At 37.3% G+C, this 23,160-nt stretch overlaps 2 protein-coding genes across 2 annotated transcripts; both read right to left on the bottom strand.

Moving 5' to 3' along the window:
* Positions 1–17,928: 17,928 nt before the first annotated feature.
* On the bottom strand, positions 17,929–20,271 carry LOC110940560 (BAG family molecular chaperone regulator 1). Its single transcript, XM_022182106.2, has 4 exons — positions 19,645–20,271; positions 19,283–19,539; positions 19,062–19,217; positions 17,929–18,491 (listed from the first exon to the last, which is right to left on the bottom strand). The coding sequence occupies exons 1-4, from the start codon at positions 19,835–19,837 to the stop codon at positions 18,162–18,164; spliced, it is 936 nt and encodes a 311-aa protein (XP_022037798.1). The 5' UTR covers positions 19,838–20,271; the 3' UTR covers positions 17,929–18,161.
* A 1,492-nt stretch (positions 20,272–21,763) lies between these two features.
* Positions 21,764–22,747, bottom strand: LOC110943131 (uncharacterized mitochondrial protein AtMg00810-like). The gene has a single exon (XM_022184887.1). The coding sequence runs from the start codon at positions 22,745–22,747 to the stop codon at positions 21,764–21,766; it is 984 nt and encodes a 327-aa protein (XP_022040579.1).
* Between the last annotated feature and the right edge of the window lie 413 nt (positions 22,748–23,160).

Genomic DNA, 23,160 nt, shown 5'->3' with positions numbered 1-23,160 from the left:
AAACTGACCGGTCTAAGCTAAGGCTAAGCTAAATTAAAGACCCGTTAGGATTCTAATAGGTTATTTTAAACCTTCGTTCCAGAATAGGAGACCAGTAAAAGATATTTGCAATTTATTCGATTAAGGATTTATACTTGCTCAGGTAAATACTTTTGACTTATTTTCCGTTATACGGGCTTGGGTTACGGTATATAAAATACCACTTGATCGGGCATCAAATCTTCCATCGTTTGGTGGTTAATTGAATAATTTGATCGGCTTGTTTAAACAGTTTTGTTTACTTAAACGCCTTTGGGGGTTAATGACCATGTCCCGGATATCCCTGGCAACATTTTACGAAATGGCCACGACCTAAGCGCGGAGTGTAGGCGTACACTCGTCAGTGCATAAATAGTTGATGTGGTGTGTCTATTGATCTTTAACCCGGTACGTCCGGGCTACTGAACGCATAAGGAACATGTAATTCGTTCACAAGATTATAAATTTAAATAATTCTCCCAAGTTATAAAGAGTTTGTGCCTTGTGCATTCAAATCAATTTTGTTAAACATTTTACAAAAGTGTCGGTTGAATGTATTTACCAGTGTAAACTGACGTATTTTCCCAAAAAGATTAAATGCAGGTACTAAGCGTAATTGGCTGGATATTTCTCCTTAGCATCAATAAGAAGTCTCGCAAGCTTAAGATGCCTACGTCTGTTGAACAATACTTATATTTTTATTTGATCCCCTGTGGATACTTTCGACTATTCGTAATACATTGATATTACAACGATGGTTGAAATATATTTATCTTAATGCTTCCGCTGTGCATTCATATATTGTGTGGTTTGACTATATTGTTGCCAACTACGTCACGGTAATCCCCCACCGGGCCCACCGGTGAGACACGTGGAAATCGGGGTGTGACAGTATTTTCATACAACAGAAGTCCCGGGATAATACCCCAGATATCGCTAAGCATAAAGAACTAGTATCTCAGAAAGAGGGACCTTTCAAACAAGATTTCGGGGGTTACCCATATATCCAAGAAGTTGTTACCCACGAATTAAGCAAGTTTGAATTTTAGGTTTATATCTCGTCACAATCTACTAAATGTGCAAAAACCTACTGGCATATCCGCAGTGAGATTGTTTATCACATTTTAACTTTCCAATTCTTTAGCATGTTTTGACAGTCCACTGATGTACTATCATTTCCTCTTTTATACAACAAAACTCATTTTTGAATTTTATCATGTTTTTGGCTTTTTCAAATTTTATAATGTTTTTCGATTTTCTGAAATCTGAAATTTCTTACTCCCCCTGAAATGCAAACACATTAAAGAAAATTGAAAACAAACTATACAGAAAATTGACAACCGATATCAAATCGCCTCAATTCGCCATCCTCTTGGCATAGACAATCAGAACTCCCCCTTTCAACAAACTATTTTCTCAATATGATTTCAAAACACTTAAGTTTGTTTTAATCAAAATGATTTTTCCGGAAAATAAGTTTGTTTTTACCACTTGTAGGTTTGATAGAAAACCACTTGTAGGGATTGGTTCATCATCTTGTCCATTCAATCATTCGTATCAGGATTACATCAAGTTCAAACTAATGACCTTGAGTTAATCACTTTATCAGAATCAACTTCTTACCACTTGTAAGTATTTCCAAAAACATTTAACCACATGTAGGAATAAACATCTACACAAATACATGTTACCAATCAAGATGCCGATTCCTGCTTCACGCTTACCTACCTGGAAGCTCCGGCAATTCACAACCTGTAAAATTTAACACTTTTAAGATTCTTTTACTCAAACAGATTTTAAGAAAGATGCCGATTCCTGATCCACGATTACAAACTTGGGATCTCCGGCAAGTCAGGTTTTTCAAGCAAAGAAAATGTCCACCCAAGCCTGACCAGCCTTGGGTGAAATCAATTCATCAGCAGTTGGGGCGTAAGTTGCTTTCTTTTTAGCATAAAAGTCTTTTACCCCTTTAACCTTTCTATCGATCATCTTTCCAAAAATTTTCTTAACATTTCCATTAAATGTCTTCTCGACATCAAATTCATCCTATCCAGAATAAAATTGATTCGAGATCTCAACTTTCCCAATTTTTCGTTTAAACTTCTCAGTCCCCAGTGATGGAAAGTTCACCTCATCCATTGGAGGAACTGATTTTTCACTCTTTTTAACAACAACTTGTAGAGTTTTTACACACTTTAAACTTCTCAGTTGGTGGTTCGGTTTTATCAACAACAACTTCTTTCAATTTTCCAGAAACTCCTTGTTTTGTGTTGGTTGTATTAGGACAGTTCCATGCAATGTGACCAACTTCATTGCATCTAAAACAGGTTCTGGTTTCTTTTCTCTGAACTTCATTCTTCTTTTTCTCAGCAAGAAATTCTTGATTTGATTGTCTCCAGAATGAGCTCTTCTTTTCCTCTTCAGCAGACGGACCTGAAACAGATTTTGTATTTGTTTTAGAAAATTATTCATTTTTATAATTTTCAGGTGGAATAATACCCAAACCTTTCTTTTTTAAATTACGGTTATGGTTTGGTTTCTTTTGAAAACCACAACCAGAACTGTAACTCTTTTTCTTGTTTAACCGTTGTTGAACTCTTGAAGTGTACCTTTTAGGTTTTTCAAGAAGATTTAAATCTTTTATTTCAGAAATATTAATTTCTGTAAGTTTGAAAACCTTTTTGATCATTTCAGGTTTAACACCTCTTATTGGAAACTCTTTATCAAAATATAATTTGTCAGAATCATTCAAAGTATATACAACTTCAAATGTTTTGTCCTTCAAATTAGATTTTGACAACAAAAATTCTTTACTATAAACCCGTTTTCCCGACGTTTTTGAACTCCTGATAGACGAACTCGAACTTCCGACTGACTGACACGAACTTTCGGACTCGGATTTTAACTCTGACTCCTTATCCTTATCCAACACCTGATCGACCATTCTTTTTATTAATTCGGACTCATGATCTGTGTCGGACGCTGTGAACGTGACATCAATGTTGTCTGGCAATACATCGGTTAACTCGGACTCTAACTTTAGATTAACTGCCTTTTTGACTTGTTCCTCATTCGGTTTTCTAGGCGAATACCCTTCCTAAATTGGAGGCGGACACCTATTATAACAGACACTCTGTTTCTTACCAGTATCCGTTTTCTTCTTTGACTTCTTGTCTTCATCTTTAAACGCCTCAAAACCTGCAACAGTCGGATAGATTCTGTCAATTAAGTAATCAGAACTAGTATAACTTCTCAATAATCGTCTGATTCTTTCGTTTTCAACTCTTTCACCATCCAACTCTTTCTTCCATTTCGCACATTCTTCGATGTAGAAATTTATTTCTTTCTACTTCGACATCATCGTTGCATTCAACATTTTCAAAGCTTTTTCTCTTTCTGTGTTTGTCTCCTGCAAACTATTCACTGTTCTATTCAACACATCGTATGATTCTTTCAAATTCTTCACATCAAACAGTAACTTTTCTTTTAACTTTTCTGATTCACTAAACCTCATGTCTTTTTCTTCACATTGTTTGCAAGATTCTGAACATGTAAGACATGGTTTTGTAACTTCAACAATCTTCTCGACCTCCACAATCTTCTCTACTTCCACTATCTTTTCAACTTCAACTATCTTCTCAACAATCTTGGTTTCTTTTATCTCTTTTGCAATTTTTCTCTCTTTGAGTTTCTTCAGTTTATGTCGCGGCCCCCGACCCACCCTGGACGGAGTCGGGGCCCGCGGTGCAGATTTCAGTGGTACCCGTGGTATTTAATTTATGCGACAGCGGAAGTCTTTTTACAACAGGATCTTTTCACCGTAAAATGCTCGTTTAATATATTACACAAAGTTTAAGGGATAATCCCATAATTTACAATAAGTTGATTTCACACAGAAATCTTTATTTGTTAAAACACGTTTTATTGTTTTATTTACACTGAGCCACTTCTCAGAGCTTGATAGTGCTTTACTGCACTTTTCCTGGATCACACAGATCACCTGAAACATGTTTGAAAAAGGTTTTGTCAGCGGGGAAATACTGAGTGAATCATTCTTGTTTTCTAAAACGACCCATTAGTTATAATTTACAGTATTAAGAGCGATTACAATGTTTCTATCAACCAATTATCAAGAATGGGTATTTGTCACTCGATTCATTTCTGTGACTGTGGTCATACCACTATTGGGTCCCGTTGCCCTAATAGTGACGGTGTACTCACACAGAGTAATAATTACTCACATAGAGTAATATTCACTCACATAGAGTGATAAAAATAGTAATGTGCACAATACCCCACATACCAGCTGTAATTTGGTGATTACAAAGACTTAATCCCTGTAATTATAACCTTGAAAATAATTTGAGGTATTGTAATACTTACTCACAAACTGTGAGAAAACAATTTAAAAAGTAGAATGACTCACATTGCAGATTAACGAGCAATAGATATAAGCCTACTGATTAGCCTTGATTATACCTAGTTTAACACAATGCACACACAGACAGGTTAGTAACTAATACAGCAGTTACGTCAATTCACGAGATTAAACCCTCACAATGATTAATCAGTGCAATACTCGATAATTCAGTCGGATTCACAACGAATAACAGAGCATAGTCCGAATTCGAACAGCACTCAAATATTCAAGTCGAAATCACGACGAATAATCAAAGTACAAGCTCAATTGAGCAGCACCCGGACTATCGTTGGATAGTTATAATCGATCGGACGTTGAATCGTAATAGCGATCGAGTTATTACCCTGATTGTGGCAGCACCCCGTGATTCGTGTGTGTTTGATAGTGATTTACGTCTAACTCAGTGTATATTATGAGTTTTAACGTCGAATGAACATCTGAATTCAAGTCCCAACCCCTTCTATTTATACTTGAAATTGGACTCCCCCGCGTGTCGCGGAAGATGTTCCTGATCCTGTCGCGACTCGCCTAAGGTGACTATCTAGCCTAGAGTAGCCTTGTCGTGGTATAGCTTTGCTGAATCAGTTACCTCGAGAATTCTCAGTTTAGACAACGAGTAATTGTTGATAATTATCAACTAGGGTTTACCCCTTTGAGTTTTAGGGGCCCTAATCCTGATTTCGATTGTTATGAAAATTTCAGGGTTTACGCCAAATTACTTGGGTGTCTTAATTAGGGTTTTCTTATTGGATAATTATTATCCTAATTACGGGTTTTATTGACAGTTGTTACATCCTTCCCACCTTAAGAAAAATCTCGTCCTCGAGATTTACTGGAATAGATGTGGATATTTTCGTTTCATTTCTGATTCCAGTTCCCAAGTGTATTCGGGTCCTCTATTGGATTCCCATTTGACTTTTACTAGTACTAGTCGTTTGTGCTTGAGAAACTTGACTTTTCTGTCCTCGATCTGCAGTGGTTTCTCTATAAACTTCAACTTTTCGTTTACCTCTACATCTTGAAGAGGTACTACCAGGGATTCATCTGCTAAACATTTCTTGAGATTGGATACATGAAATACGTCATGTACTCCAGCTAATTCTTCTGGTAGTTGTAAACGATAAGCAACTGGTCCGATTCGTTGAATCACTGGGAATGGGCCAACGTACCTTGGACTTAGCTTTCCTTTCTTTCCGAATCGTACTACTCCTTTCCAAGGAGAAACTTTTAAAAGTACTTTATCTCCTACTTGAAATTCTAAAGGCTTACGACGATTGTCTGCATAGCTCTTCTGACGATCTCGAGCCGTTTTCAATCTTTCCTTAATATGAGTTATCTTGTCAGTAGTTTCTTGTACAATTTCAGGACCTGATAATTGACTTTCTCCGATTTCTGCCCAACATACTGGAGTTCTGCACTTACGTCCGTACAGTGCTTCAAATGGTGCAGCTTCGATGCTTGAATGATAACTATTGTTATAGGAGAATTCAATTAATGGCAATTGGCTATCCCAATTTCCACCAAAGTCAATTACACATGCTCGGAGCATGTCTTCTAGAGTTTGTATTGTCCTTTCACTCTGTCCGTCTGTTTGTGGATGATATGCAGTACTTAGATTTAGTCGAGTTCCCATTGCTTTCTGAAAACTTTTCCAGAAATGAGATGTAAAACGACTATCTCTATCCGATACAATAGAGAGTGGGACTCCATGTAAGGATACTACTTCGTCCACGTATAGTTGTGCTAACCTTTCCATGCTAAAGGTTTCTTTCATTGGTAAGAAATGAGCTGATTTGGTTAACCGGTCTACAATTACCCAAATCGCATCATTACCTCTTTTGGTTTTGGGTAACTTTGTAACAAAGTCCATTGTTATGAGTTCCCATTTCCATACAGGCATTTCTAACTGTTGTAGTAGTCCTGAAGGTTTCTGGTGTTCAGCCTTAACTTGTGAACAAGTTAAACACTTGGATACGTATTTGGCTATATCCTTTTTCATTCCTATCCACCAGAAATTATTCCTTAAATCTTGGTACATCTTATTGTTTCCTGGGTGCATGGTATACCTAGATTTATGAGCTTCTTCTAAAATCTTATTTCTTAACTCTCCTTGCTTAGGGACCCAAATTCGTTTCTTATGGAATTTCCAAATTCCATCATTTCCTTGTTCTAGTTCTTTTAAGTAACCTTTCATTCCTTCAGCATCATCTTGGATTGCTGTTTTCTGAACTTCTTTGATTTGTGTCATTAAATCTACTTGTAGATTTAATCTCAGAGCACGGACTCGTTTCTGTTTCTCATGGTACTTACGACTTAAGGCATCTGCAACCACATTTGCCTTTCCTTCGTGATATTGGATATCACAGTCGTAATCGCTTAGCATCTCCATCCATCTTCTTTGCCTCATGTTTAACTCTTTTTGCCCAAATATATATCTTAGACTTTTATGATCTGTATAAACAGTAAACTTACTTCCATACAGATAATGTCTCCAGATTTTAAGGGCAAAGATTATGGCTCCTAATTCTAGATCATGAGTTGTATAATTTTCTTCGTGCTTTTTCAGTTGTCTAGAAGCATACGCAATTACCTTCTTGCGTTGCATTAACACACATCCGTATCCTAATTTTGAAGCATCACAATATACTTCAAAGTCTTCTGTTCCTTCGGGTAAAGCTAAGATTGGTGCATTCGTCAATCTATGCTTTAAAATCTTAAAGGCTTCTTCTTGTCGAGGTCCCCATTCAAACTTAGCAGCTTTACAGGTTAACTTGGTTAATGGTACGGCTATCTTAGAAAAATCTTTGATAAATCGTCTATAGTATCCAGCTAAGCCTAGAAAACTTCTTATTTCCGTAGCTGTTTATGGAACTTTCCACTTTGTAATTGCCTCTATCTTAGCAGGATCTACATGGATACCTTCGTGATTTACCACATGACCTAAGAATTGTACTTCTTGCAGCCAAAATTCACATTTCGAGAATTTGGCATAAAGCCTTTCTTTTCTTAACAAAGTTAAGAGAACGTGTAAATGCTCACAATGTTCTTTTTGGCTTTTTGAGTAAATAAGTATATCGTCGATGAAAACGATCACAAATTTATCCAAGTATGGTTTACAGATTCGATTCATCATATCCATGAATGCTGCTGGGGCATTTGTTAATCCAAAGGGCATGACTGTAAACTCATAATGACCATACCTAGTTCTGAAAGCAGTTTTAGGTATGTCCTCTTCTTGAACTTTCAACTGATGGTATCCGGATCTTAAATCTATCTTTGAGAAGTACCTAGCTCCTTGCAATTGATCAAAAAGATCATCAATCCTAGGTAGTGGGTATCGATTCTTAATCGTAACCTTATTCAATTCTCTATAATCGATACACATTCTCATCGATCCATCTTTCTTTTTCACAAACAGTACTGGTGCACCCCAAGGGGATGAACTCGGTTGTATGAATCCTTTGCTTAGTAATTCATCTAATTGCTTTTTCAATTCTAGCATTTCGGTAGGTGCTAATCTATAAGGTGCTTTAGCTATTGGTGCAGTACTTGGAATTAAATGAATTCTAAACTCTACTTCCCTATCAGGTGGTAATCCAGGTAATTCTTCTGGAAAAACGTCTGGGTATTCTGAGACTACGGGGATGTCCTGAAATTCTTTATCTTTAGTGTTAATGATTACTGAAATCATATACACCATTTCCTGTTTTCTCGAATAACTAGCCAATTTCATTACTGAGATAAATTTCAGTGGCTTTCGAGGTTTATCTCCAGTAATTAAAATTATTTCTCCTGATGGGGTTTGAATTTCTACTGCATTTTTGTCACATAGGATTCGAGCATGGTTGGCTATTAACCAATCCATTCCTAATACTACATCGAATCCTGCTAAATTCATTGGTAACAAATTTGCAGAAAACTTATGGCCTAATAATTCTATTTTTCCTTCTTGCCAGATTTTATCTATTTTTACAGAATTTCCTTCTGCGGTTTCTACTGTGAAGTTTTGCCTAAGAGTGGTTAATGGTAACTTAAGATCTTGGCAAAATAAAGTATTTATAAAACTTTGGTTCGCACCAGAGTCAAATAATACTTTTGCAAATACGTTGTGAACTAAGAACGTACCAGCTATCACATCTGGAATGAGTTCGGCCTCTTGAGTGGTTAGCTGGAATGCTCGCGCATTTCTCTTGGTTGTTCCTTCAGCTGGTTTGGCTTGGTTAACTACAGGTTTAGCTAACTTAGGACATTCAAATTGAAAGTGTCCCCTTTCTCTGCAATTATAACAAACTTTTGTTTTCTTCCTGCAGTCTTCTTCCCGATGTCCTTTCATTTTGCAAAAATTGCAAACCATGTTGCATTGTCCATAATGCTTCTTTTTGCAAATTTTGCAGAAAGGAGATGATGAGGATTGCCCGGTTCCTCTTTTCTTGGCATTACCCACACGAAATCCCTGGGTAATCTTTTGAGCTAATTCCTTCTTGCGATCTTCTTCTCTTGTGCGTACCAATTCATCTGTTAGGGTGTTAGCTAATTCTACAGCATCGTTAATAGTACGAGGTCTCGCAGCTTTAACGATGTTTCGGATTTCACTAATTAATCCCCAGATGTAACGGGAAATAAGTACTGGTTCTGGCGAAGCCAGGATTGGTACTACCCTTGCGTATTCAAAGAATGTCGAAGTATAGCCCCGACAATCTACCCCTGTCATCCGGTGACTGAGGAATTTGTTTGCCATTTGGTCTTTTTCATATTCAGGACAGAATTTTCTTTCTACAAGATTCTTAAATTCTTCCCAACTCATAGCATAGGCTATCCTTCTCCCTTTTGCCTGGAGGACCGTGTTCCACCATTCTAGTGCTCCTTCCTTGAACAGATTTGATGCATACATCACTTGATCCTCTTCGGCACATTTACTTATTGCAATTACTGCCTCGGTTTTCTCTAACCAACGCAGTGTTGCAGTTGCCCCTTCATTACCTGCAAATTCTGCGGGTTTGCAAGCAAGAAATTCTTTGTAAGTGCAACCAGGCGTTGCAGCTTTTATTCTTTTAGGGAGTGGGGCCTGTTGCGGATCATGATCGTCATGATTGCCGCCTCCATTTATGCTGTTACTGCCGTTATCTTCTGGAATACGTTTACTAGGAATTAATTGTGGTTCGGCAGGTTTCTGAACAGCAGCTACAATTTCTGGAATAGCATGAGCTATCCCTTGGGCGATAAAGTGCTCGATATCTTGTCGAGTTATATATTGATCTTCCTGTTCTTGCTCAGATTGATTTACTTCATTAATTGGTTCATTGTTAGCATTTTCCATCTGCTAATTGGTAAAATTATTAGTGTCTAACTTATCAATGATAAAATTCACATAGATAAACACATAGATTATCACAACATACAAGCATAACCCAAAATTGTCGATTTCTCGACTTTTACTTTGTTATGGTAATTTGTATATGCATCCATACACACCGTATTTTACAGAGTTTTATTGCCCATTTTACAGAATTTTAAGTTACTATCATACAATACGGCTTTCTGTGGTTTAACTGACGGTTCTAGTAACGATGCTCCCTCTCATCGTACTTCCAAGTTAGATGCTCCCCCATTTCCCTGATCCTATTACCTGTACCTATCAGTTCTTCACCGAACTGACGGAGTTCAGCTAGGTTTTCATTACTCATGGGAGGATTTGGGAGTGGTTCTGGGTCAAATTGTGGAAGGAAGCTATAAGGACTGTTGACTATGTTTTGGAATTGCCAGTCATTGGTCCACCATTCCTCCATTTGGCCTAATGGTCTGGTATGAACTAGTGGGTCTGGAATAGCTGGTCCTAGGTTTAGTGGGAATTGAACTGTAGCCGGGTAAGAGAAGAGATTATCATTGATAGGCTCTAAAACATCACAATTCTCCAGTAGACGATCTATTTCGTCCTGGAACGTGATTTCCTCAGACTGTTTAGAGCTTTCGCCAATCTCTATTCCCTTTTGTTTCAGATCTATTCCTATTTCTTTTTCGGGTGGTTTTGGATTTTCTCCAGTTTCTATTTCCTTTCCCTTGCTCATGATCACAGGATTTTCTATTTTAGGGAGTCTCCTAGTGGCAGGTTTCCTACGGCGTACTTTCCTCCACCCTACGTATCTTCTCTTCTTTTTAGGTTTGGCTTTTTCCAGCGGTGGAGCTTTGAATTCCATAGGTTCTTCTATGTCAGCAATGTAACCAGTAAAGTCGTGAGAGACTTCGATAGGCACTGGATATAAGTTGAGATTCTGGAATGCTTCCGACATCTCATTCATGCTGCATAGTATATATACAAAATACAAGAATGTAATGTTAAAACTTTGGAACAAAGTTTAACAAACAAACACTGAAGTTTTATTGCATACTAATTTATACAAAGAACAACAGAAATAAACACACTTAGGACTTTATTTATTTACTGGATAGTGATTTTTCTTACTAGCCCCAACTTATCGGTTATTTTAGGGATTTGCATTTTCTGCTACAGTAGCTAGCATATAAAGATTTGCCCATTTCCCGTCTATTTTATCTTCCCAAGGTGCACTATTACCCAATTCTTGAACTTCTGGGTTAAACCTAACTCTCTTGGTTCGAGGTTTCTGACTCTTTTTAAGTATCGAATCCCTTTTCTCTGCGGAAAGAGGATTCTCATAGTTTGCTTTGCGGACAAAGATTCCTTCTTCTAGGTTTACTGGGTTTCTAGAAGAAGATGCCACATCTAATTTGTGGTAGATAGCAGACAGCTTTTGCTTACCCATACTGTAACTAAAGATAATCAGTTAATAAAACATATAATCACCGAATAACAATTAGTAAAATTAAGCATTTGGACAAAATACTTAATTTAGGCTTAATCAGTGGCTCGATCAGTGGCTCAATTTAATTATTAGCTCTGATACCACCTTCTCTGTCGCGGCCCCGACCCACCCTGGACGGAGTCGGGGCCCGCGGTGCAGATTTCAGTGGTACCCGTGGTATTTAATTTATGCGACAGCGGAAGTCTTTTTACAACAGGATCTTTTCACCGTAAAATGCTCGTTTAATATATTACACAAAGTTTAAGGGATAATCCCATAATTTACAATAAGTTGATTTCACACAGAAATCTTTATTTGTCAAAACACGTTTTATTGTTTTATTTACACTGAGCCACTTCTCTGAGCTTGATAGTGCTTTACTGCACTTTTCCTGGATCACACAGATCACCTGAAACATGTTTGAAAAAGGTTTTGTCAGCGGGGAAATACTGAGTGAATCATTCTTGTTTTCTAAAACGACCCATTAGTTATAATTTACAGTATTAAGAGCGATTACAATGTTTCTATCAACCAATTATCAAGAATGGGTATTTGTCACTCGATTCATTTCTGTGACTGTGGTCATACCACTATTGGGTCCCGTTGCCCTAATAGTGACGGTGTACTCACACAGAGTAATAATTACTCACATAGAGTAATATTCACTCACATAGAGTGATAAAAATAGTAATGTGCACAATACCCCACATACCAGCTGTAATTTGGTGATTACAAAGACTTAATCCCTGTAATTATAACCTTGAAAATAATTTGAGGTATTGTAATACTTACTCACAAACTGTGAGAAAACAATTTAAAAAGTAGAATGACTCACATTGCAGATTAACGAGCAATAGATATAAGCCTACTGATTAGCCTTGATTATACCTAGTTTAACACAATGCACACACAGACAGGTTAGTAACTAATACAGCAGTTACGTCAATTCACGAGATTAAACCCTCACAACGATTAATCAGTGCAATACTCGATAATTCAGTCGGATTCACAACGAATAACAGAGCATAGTCCGAATTCGAACAGCACTCAAATATTCAAGTCGAAATCACGACGAATAATCAAAGTACAAGCTCAATTGAGCAGCACCCGGACTATCGTTGGATAGTTATAATCGATCGGACGTTGAATCGTAATAGCGATCGAGTTATTACCCTGATTGTGGCAGCACCCCGTGATTCGTGTGTGTTTGATAGTGATTTACGTCTAACTCAGTGTATATTATGAGTTTTAACGTCGAATGAACATCTGAATTCAAGTCCCAACCCCTTCTATTTATACTTGAAATTGGACTCCCCCGCGTGTCGCGGAAGATGTTCCTGATCCTGTCGCGACTCGCCTAAGGTGACTATCTAGCCTAGAGTAGCCTTGTCGTGGTATAGCTTTGCTGAATCAGTTACCTCGAGAATTCTCAGTTTAGACAACGAGTAATTGTTGATAATTATCAACTAGGGTTTACCCCTTTGAGTTTTAGGGGCCCTAATCCTGATTTCAATTGTTATGAAAATTTCAGGGTTTACGCCAAATTACTTGGGTGTCTTAATTAGGGTTTTCTTATTGGATAATTATTATCCTAATTACGGGTTTTATTGACAGTTGTTACAGTTTATCTGCAAAGTAAAATTCAAAACTGTCAGAAGATAAATGAGTTTTTCCAATATTTATCTGTTCAATCTCCTCATCATCATCACTTGTCTCTGATGAACTGTTTTCTGATGAAACAGATTCTTCATCTTGACTTTTCTCATCATCATCACTGTTATCAATTTGTTCTTCAAGTTTTTCAATGAATTGAGCAATTGACAATCTACTAAACTCTCATGTATTCTTTAACATCATGAGATATGTACCCCATTCATTCTGAGGTAAAGCATCAGCTAACTTCTCGACCCACTCTGCTGGAGTTTTAGTGATTTTCAACAAAGACATGGTACGCACAAGATGGCTATATCTTTCTATGATACTCTTCGTAGTCTCCCGTGGCATACTCGTGAAAAATTCAGATTCTTTTTTCAACAATGAATTTTTACTGACAGTGTTATAGAATTCGTTTTCCATGTTTCGGTATCGAAGAATTTTTCAAACAAGCTTTCAAACTAACTGGTTCACCTCGTAAAACACCTGTATCACCTATAGACACACAAACAAACAAAACACAATCAGTTTAAACACTTATCAAAACAACTGAATCAAACTGATACTCTGTGCGAACTGAATCACTCGAACTGATGAATATTCTGTGCGAACTGAGGTTTAAATTGGCAAACCGTGTAGACAGCTATGACCCGGATCAAATTCAAACAACCTGACCCACTACGTGCAAACTGAGTTCACTCTCAATTGACCTGGTTCACAAAGATACGACCTGAACTGCTTCAAGCAATTTGACTGAACTGCTTTGAACCGTATGACCTTGATGCAAAGAACCTTGACTTTCAATCCATCCAAACTTGAATCAATGCCGACAATTTAAAAGTTGATATGCAATTTCTTGATATATGCAAAAGATGTCCGACAATTATGATTGCACAGTTAACAAGGCACTATCAATTTTAGTTCATCATATGAATTATTATCAATTACCATCAATCAATTAATGAACTTAATCTTTCATATGAAATTTGAGGTTTACTTTGATTGGGCCGCAAATATAAGGTGGGCTGACAATTACGATATTAATGAAATCCTATTTGACCTTTACTGGACATTCGCATGGATCGAGATATCAACATATGAGTTGCAAACAGTGACCGACAACAATCAATTATTAAACAAATATGATTGGGCCTAGCAACTTCACTAAACCGAAATATGATTGGGCCGCTTACAAAGTCTGACAAAAACACATGGGCTCAACACTCAATTCACTTTGTTTGAACCTCCAATTTGAATAACATGGGCCGACGATTTTTATTGGGTCAACAAACACATGCAATCAATACCATTGGACCGTAAATTTTAAATGCAATATGATTTTAACCTTTTGAGCCGACAATTATATTAATCACATGCAACTTGTATTCTATAGATAAACATCAGACACAAACAATCAATTTTCACATGCAAACAATTATGAACCGACAAATTGAGATACCAATTGATTACTGAAAGGACCTATCGATATGTATGAGCCGACAAGATTGATGTTAGTTCAATTGATGATTGGACCGAGAATGTGTGTTCATGCAAAATCAACCAATAAAGTTCAAGCGAAATCAAGAGCAAAATCAGAAATTAAAATTCGAGTGGAATCAGTAATATATCACTTTTGGAGCGAGATTAGATCAAATCTTGGAGCGAAATCACGATACGAGCGGAATTAAACCTTACTTTTGAGCGAAATCTTACTTTCAAGCACTTTTGGAGCGAAATTAAAGTCAAATCCCAAGCGAAATCACTTCAAGAATGTTGCTGCCGTCATCAAACTTTCGAGCGTTTGAAGCGAAATCACGAAAAATGCATGTTTTAGATTGAATTTAAAGCTGAAATTTTAAAGGCTTTGTTAATACATGTTTACGCACAACACATCCAAAAATCAGCCGATTTGTACCCCGTTCGATTTTGTAAAAATCAGAAAAAATTTGAAAGAATGAGTAGAAATCAGAATTTTTCAGCTGAATTCGACAGAACTCCTCCTCCTGAGCTCTGATACCACTTGTAGGATCGTTTGTAGACCCGAACGAGTCGTTCAGAGGAGTTTTAATCAGTTTCAGGTGCGGAAAACAAGAAACTGATGTAGAAACAACAGGCAATTCACTTAAATCACTGATTTGATTGATATTACAGCTTGTACCTTCAAGAATCAAACCGGCAGCACCTCGGTATGATTTTCTGATTTCCCCCCAAATGACAATGTCACAAGCCTATTTATATTACTTCTGATTTCCCACCAAATGACTAAACTTCTGATTCCCCACGAAATGACTAATTTCTGATTCCCCACGAAATGACATGTCCATTTCGTGAGAAATCACCTTTCGTGGGAAATCACATTTTCGTGGGAAATCACCTTTCGTGGGAAATCAACTTTACAACTCTATTTTCCCGTACAATGTGCCCTGATCTAACAAATCTAGTACTTGACTCGATACAAGACGAAGTCGACAGATGTATGCACCAACACTAAGTGGGTTGATGCTATGAATAATGAAATTCAAGCACTTCATAGAAATAATACTTGGGATGTTGTGGACAGACCTAAAGATAGAAGTATTGTTGGTTGTAGGTAGATTTACAAAATTAAATATAGGTCAAATGGGGAAATTGAGAGGTATAAAGCGAGATTAGTGGCTAAAGGTTTTAGTCAAAAAGAGGGAATAGATTATGAAGAAACATTTTCTCCCGTTGTTAAGCTTGTCACTGTTAGATGTGTGATTTATTTGGCAGTTCAGAATAACTAGAAATTATACCAATTAGATGTAAATAATGCTTTTCTCTATGGTGATTTAACTGAAGAAGTTTATATGAACTAGCTAGGTCAGATTCTTTGTGAGAAGATCCCCTAGTTCACGGTCTCTGTTTGCTAGCTAAGTTAGAGTATAAACCATAGTTTCCCTAGATTTTTGCGTCGTAAGGTAGAGTGTTTAAGGGTGCTTTGTTATCACATTAGGAGAGCCTTTGAGGGAATCCTCTAAACCAGTAGATTAACAACTTATAGGTTGCTATAGGTTTTTCTTGAGAAGGGTCGGGGGTCGTTTTGGTTATCCTTTAAGTTTATTAGTTTAAGATCCCGGTTTCCATATTAGTTTCAAAACCGTTAGAATATGTCATACAAGTGTAGGATTCAGGCCTAGGTAGTGTGTCCTTCTGTCATCTGATCACATCTTCAATCTTAGTTTATGTCTTCGTTTTTCTAGTTAGTTAAGTTAGTTAATTTTAGTAGTTTGTTAGAAAACCCCCAAAACAACAAAACAATTAGTCGAGTCAGTTTAGTAATTATTAGTCAAGTCTAGTAAACGTAATTAGTAGAGTTTCATGGTTTAGATACTCGGACTTACTTAAGTTATCCTATATTAACCGGTACACTTGCCGGTTGTGTGGTCTAGGTTTCAGAGAGTCTTAGTTATAAATTTAAAACTTAGAGTGTCTAGTTTAAGGTTAAAATTAGTTAGTTTTTTATAGACCGCTTTTAGCACATCAGCAACACTCTTGTTTACACCTTTAATTTGAAGATAATGAAACACATTATACTGTTTTAGACCCGTAATTACCAGTTATAGACCCGTGTACATTTGTGAAGATCTAGAGTATTTATTGGCATTTTTGCAAAATATTAACCCAAAGAGGATGAAACATGTGTCATTCACAATGTGTATGTGTCGTTTTTCCTCTTCCAACAAAACCCTTTCATGGTTTGCATAGAACTACATATGGTCCAAACCCTTGGAACATAAACATGAAGAAAACATTGATAGTTCCTATCCTCGTAACATACTAAAAAGGTTGAGTAGTTAGACCACACCAACCTCCACTTCTGAAAGATAAATGATAACACTATATGAATAGTACCACCTGTCACCTCATATCCATCATCAAACAACATAGTGCTGTTTAATCAAGTCACAAAGTCATCATGATTCCAACATATGGAACACAAATGTCCATACCTTAGAAACTCACACTTACCCACTAATTTACATACAACTTATGTATGTAAAAACTTGTAGTAAAAGGAGCATGCAAGCTGCAATATGATTGCTAGATGGTCTATTAAAGTTTTAAAAATATGATTGAATGTATATTTTTTTACTGTAAGGTAACGCAAGTTTTTTCATTTCCATACCACCTGTCAATTTTTCTTGGATTACTTGTTCCCTAAAAGGTGGTTCATCAACTTCTTACCAAATTTGGAAAAAGGTGCACTAATCATTCGCTTTTAAACTAATCCATGGCTTTTTGTTAGTTGTATATGTGTTTCTATCATTTGGGTGTTTTCAGTTCATCCACTTCTTTTTGTCTCTTTTCATAACCATAGAATAAAACACTTCTCTTTTATCTTTTTTTTTTAAATGTGTGAATTATTCACGAATGTTGGAAGCTCTAGCATGCATTATCTTAACCGGGTCCGCGCTAGAGAGCCCCCTCGCATAATAGATCCCTAATTTAAACCTCCCAATGAGAAACCCCTGTCATCCAGACTTGAACTTGAGACGTGAAGGGGAAAACTCACCCAAGCCTACAATAAGTAGAACTTAAATACCCATGGCCACCACTAGAGCACTAGTGATGGTTAAACACTTTTCTTTATCAATATATTTACGTTTAGAGACCGTATGATAGACAAATTTCATATCTTTGTCTTTTTCTATCAGCATAGCATAAAACACTTGGTCATGTTTATCGATGACATATCGTGCCATATTGCTCGTATAGGAATGCTTGGACGCAAATGTTATTAAATCGTTTTTGTTATGGTTATCTAGATAACACACATTTAAGCATGACTGGATGGAAGAAACTCCAAGACAATGACATTACAAGTATTGTTAGTTTGTTACGCCTAGAAACCAAGGGATAAGATTCCGGTTACAAAGTGGTGCAAGTCAATCGACATCCACAAGTGTCATATCGTTGCAACTAAAAATAGAAAACGTATGCTTTCGGTTGCAAGTACACGTAAGACAAAGCAGTATACCAAATTAACAAATAACCATATGAGAGTTTACTAATTTGATTAAGATCATAAAAACAATAATATGGAAATAAATGTTCCTTTATTTGAATAAGAAATGGCAAAAACACACTAATAAACCTAAAATAAATAAAAAAGAGAGAAAGAGAAGATGCTAAAAACTAATAGGTATAGAAAAGAATGAAGAGGGATGCCTGCCAAACCAAGTATGAACAAAAATCCAAAAAGTCACACACATTGAAACCGACGTTTCCAACTACTTTAAGAGCAAATCCCAATTGAAGTTGTGTTGTTTTGTTTCACCGGTGATTGATGTTGATGTTGATGTCGATGGTGGGGCCTGAATAATTGTTGGCAATGAATCAAAAGTCTCCCATTGTGTGGTCACCACAACTCCCCTTGATGTGTTCTTACTTGACACCTCTCGCTGTTGACTCGCGGCCGCAATTGGAGCAAATTTCTCAACCGACCGCCCAGATTGGTGGCGGTTTGGGGCGGTGGTGACACCATTATTCACTCTGTTCCTTTTCGTGTTTTTAATCTTCAAAACATCCAGAGTTTCAACAAATTTTTGCACCTTTTCTACCTATACATTTCAGTAAATGATCAAAAGTATTTAGTGGTGTGGGTATGATGATAATCGAAATCAAGAAAATTAAACACCACTGACCCATATGATCTCCTACGTGTTATATGACATACAAAAATGGTTATAAGGCGTGGTGTTCATCACATCATACGACCCATATGACATAACAAAGTCATACAGCCTGTTTGATCGGATGATATAAGAGCATTCACATCCATCCCACTATATTTTCACCCAAAATTACACTAAAAAAAACTACATTTTCTCTCTTTTTCAATTAAATAATATTTTTTATACCTTTATCATTACTTTTTCTCTTTCCTCCACTCAAACCATTTTTAAAATACATTAAAAAAATTATAGAGGGTGAATAATATCTCCAACTATACATATAAACAGTAACATTTTTCTCTCCTTCGGTCATAACCACTTTTTATAGTCTTTATATTTTAAAAAAATCACACACAGAATTTGATTTCATGGATATGTGAATGCTATAACACCTATAATCTGACAGGGGGTGTATTGTACACTTTTTAAGTGGTGTTTTATAGACAGCATTCAAACCTGCAATTTCTTCTGCTGATTCACATCTCCATAGGGACCATCGACCTTAATTTCATCCAACTTTAGAAGCTGGTTCATCAACAACTCGATCAAATTCGACATTGTCTCGTCCGCGACTTTCCCTCCTTTCGATATAACCAATTCAAGCGCGGATACCTACCCGAATTCAATCGATTACAGTCATGATTTCACACCATATATCACTTAAATCCTAACCATACCTGACCAGCAAGCCGATCCACCTCCAAACCAATATCCGAAACCGCTTTAGCAGCTTTCGCAATTTTGGCATTCCTTCTAGCTTCCACATACCTCTTCTCTCTACTAACTGGATCATCCAACAACACCATTTTCGATCTATCCTTTACACCCACAACATCAAGAAACGTTTTAGAGGCCCTCTCTTTATCCTTGTATATTATCTTTTGATCTTCATGGTGCAGTCCGGTAGGCCCGGATAACATCTTCTTCAATTCACCTATTAATTACAAAAAAAAAAAAAAAAAAAAAAAATCCAATTATATTATTTTCCATTCCATTCACTATTCAGTACACATATGGGATCTGATTATGAACTTGTTACCAAATGTAGCCGTAGAGTTAATGATCATCTCTTGGTATATTGACCCGTATTTGACCCGAACTCTTATTGTAGGGGGAGGAATCCGGTTGAGTGCCTCATCCGGGTCTCGCTTCTGAACCAGCATTCCTCCCGGCCGGACCTCCAATTCGTTATTTTTTTCTTTGACGGAGGTCAACTCCCTCATTCGCATCATCTCCTACTCAGATTCTTTGCAAAACAAGTCAAAGCGTTGACTTTGAAACGAAATCTGTTGATGACGTAATCATTTTCAGCTGAAGTAAAATATTTGGGAATCCGAGACGGGGACTTTCCGGCCGGCTGAAATCGAGAGGATATAGTGGGCTGATTTAAAAAGGATTTTTTTTTTAATTTTGATCGGTCGAACAAAAAGTTGAATGATTGCAGGTGGATTTTGAAGATGATTGAATCTGGGTTGGTGTGATTTAGTTATTTCAAGAGGAGAAGAGTGGATAGGGAGATGAAAATGAATGGACAACGAACAGAGAAAAAGAGTTTGAAACTTGGACGGTTTGTATATGCACGAATATATGTTTTGTCTAATATATTCGAGTGTGTGCCGTTCCAAGGGAAAAAATGGAGAGGGTATTCTAGAAATTGAATATATGCACGAATATATGTTTAAATTGTCTCGTTAAATATGGAGAGGGTATTCTTAAAATTCGTCCCGGTAATTGTAATTTTTACACTCATATGGTCATTACCATTAATTTAGGTTAATTTTTTCAATTAAATGTATGTGAAATGACTATATTACTTCTAAACAATTAAAAAATACAATGAATATAAAAATTGACTCACCGTTATCTTCTTCTTCCTCCTCTCCCTCTCTCTCCCCTCAAAAAAACCCTACAACCATCACCATCACGGCCACCACCTTCAACCCACCACCACTACCTCACGGTCATTGTCAACCCACCACAACAGTTTATGCATTCGTCGATTCTTGCCCCATTTGTGAAATGATTCTAGCATTTTTTGATCGTCTTTCTCTAAGGAAGAGGCAAAATATAATCAACTTGAATTCGGGACCACAAAGTTTCTTTTGAAGTATATAGTTGGGTTATATAAGTCAAAGAAAAATTCTTAATTTTTATATGTCCCGATATAAAATACTTTAATTGAGTTTAATTCAATGGTATACATTTTGATTCCGTTGTATCAATGGCGTCTACACTCTCTGCATATTCTCCAAAACTTCATGGTGGTGGTGGTGGTGGGTTGACGGTGGAGATGGTGGTGGTGGGTTGAAGGTGGAGGAGGTGGTGGTGGTGGGTTGATGGTGGAGGTGGAGTTGGTTGTAGGGTTTTTAGAGAAAGAGAGAGAGGGAGAGGAGGAAGAAGATAAGAGTGGGCCCATTTTTATATTTTTTTATTTGAGTAAACTGCAGTTTTACTCCTGGAGATATAGCCTATTGGCACCCTTACCCCCTAAAATGAAATTTTTGCTGTCTAACCCCCCAACAAATGCAAAACACCGCAATCTTACCCCCTGGTTCATGAAACCGTTTATAGTCCACGTTAGTCTTTAACGGTCAAATGGTATTTATGTAATTTCGCCCTAACTTTACTAAACTATGTTTTTGTACGACCCTTACAAATGGACACCACTTCTTGCTTACCCCCCAAGGCTTGCACACTCTTCAAAGATCCGGCGAAATCTCAGGCGACAAGATTCCGGCGAAACAATAAGCTCTTGACTAGCAGCTCATAGAAATACCGATTGGGATGACGATCAGAGAAATTTTGAGCCACGTGTCAGGTATGATTTACACTGTGAACTAGATCGATAGATGTTGAAAGCTCTGTTTGAAGTAAACGTCTGGTGAATCAGGGTAACACATTATTAGTACGTTTATGCGGTTTATGATTATGTGAACGTGCTTATAATCGAACAAGGGTTTACTGTTCATTTTGATTTTGATATGAATGATTGAAACAGGGTGTGGAAGGATTGAAATCAACCTCACAAATCAATGAGGGATCGAGGGTATATTAATAGAGAACAATTACAATAATATCTCCTGTGATTGAGGAGAGGAGATTACAAAATAAAGGAAATATAATAAATTACAATAAAATACAAATATATACAAATCTTGTTATCTAATACCCCCCGTCAATCGAAATGGTGGCGGTCCAAGAAGAAGCATTGTTCTGAAAGCTTCAAACTGTGCGCGCGGAAGACTCTTGATGAAAATGTCAGCCACATGAAGATTGGTTGGTACAAACTTGGTATAGAGTTTACCCGAATGAACCAGTTCACGAATAAAGTGATAATCCAAGTCAATGTGTTCAGCACGCTTGTGTGAAACTGGATTTTGAGTCATGAATAACGCACTTTTGTTATCGCACAACAGGGTAGGGCGATCGGGTGGTAGGGCATGCAGTTCTCGTAATAGATGAGTGATCCAGACAAGTTCAGTGGCAGTGTTCGACATGGCTCGATATTCAGACTCACAACTTGAGCGTGACACCGTAGGTTGCTTTTTTGCGTTCCAAGACACAAGATTGCCGCCAAGAAAGATAGAGTAGCCATACGTGGAACGTCTTGTATCCAGACAACGTGCCCAGTCTGCATCAGAGTACCCAAGAATGGATTGTTTGTGTGGATGGTTGTAGGTGAGACCAAAGGAAAGAGTGCCTTTGACAAAGCGGAGAAGACGTTTAACCGCTCTAAAATGATCAATGGTTGGGTTGTGTAGAAACTGAGATAGTTGCTTCACTGCATAAGATAGATCTGGTCTGGTAATCGTCAAGTACTGCAAGGCACCAACTAAAGAGCGGTAAAGAGTGGGATCAGAGTACGACAAACCAGCACTCGTAAAGGATTCATGTGGAGTGAGAGGGGTGCTAATAGGTTTAGAATCAAGAAGTTGAGCACGTATGAGGATGTCCTTAGCATATTTTGCCCGTGTTAGAAAAAGACCAGAGTCTGTGTAAACAACTTCAAGACCTAAGAAATAATTTAAGTCCCCAAGATCTTTGATGGAAAACTCTTGATTAAGTTGGGAAATGAAGATGTGGATGAGATTTTCATCATTTCCTGTGAGTATAAGGTCATCCACATAAACAAGAAGATACATGATACATGAGGCTTTTCTAAAGACAAATAGAGACGTGTCTGCACGACTGCATGTAAACCCATATGAAAGGAGAAATGCGCTTAAACGATGGAACCAAGCACGAGGAGCCTGCTTCAGGCCAAAGAGAGCCTTGGATAGCTTACAGACGTGGGTTGGATACTATGGATGAACAAAACCAGGCGGTTGCTCCATGAAAACAGTCTCATTTAAGTTGTCATTCAAGAAAGCATTTTTCACGTCAAGTTGATGCAACTTCCAGTTGTGAAGAACGGCAAGGGATAGCACAATTCGAACCGTGGAGGCTTTAACCACAGGACTGAAAGTGTGCGAGTAGTCTAAACCTGGTACTTGTGTAAAACCCTGAGCCACCAAGCGTGCCGTATATCATTCTATTGTCCCATCCGAATGATATT

The sequence above is a fragment of the Helianthus annuus genome, chromosome 5 (assembly GCF_002127325.2).
Source record: "Helianthus annuus cultivar XRQ/B chromosome 5, HanXRQr2.0-SUNRISE, whole genome shotgun sequence".
NCBI lineage: Eukaryota > Viridiplantae > Streptophyta > Magnoliopsida > Asterales > Asteraceae > Helianthus > Helianthus annuus.
This window is presented reverse-complemented; position numbering and strand designations above follow the sequence as displayed.

Coding starts and splice junctions, on each gene's coding strand:
- LOC110940560 (XM_022182106.2), bottom strand. CDS start 19,837: ATGATGCGAATGAGGGAGTTGACCTCCGTCAAAGAAAAAAATAACGAA. Junction 19,218..19,282: donor TGGATCGGCTTGCTGGTCAG/GTATGGTTAGGA, acceptor GAATTCGGGTAG/GTATCCGCGCTTGAATTGGT. Junction 18,492..19,061: donor ATCAGCAGAAGAAATTGCAG/GTTTGAATGCTG, acceptor TGAAATGTATAG/GTAGAAAAGGTGCAAAAATT.
- LOC110943131 (XM_022184887.1), bottom strand. CDS start 22,747: ATGTATCTTCTTGTTTATGTGGATGACCTTATACTCACAGGAAATGAT.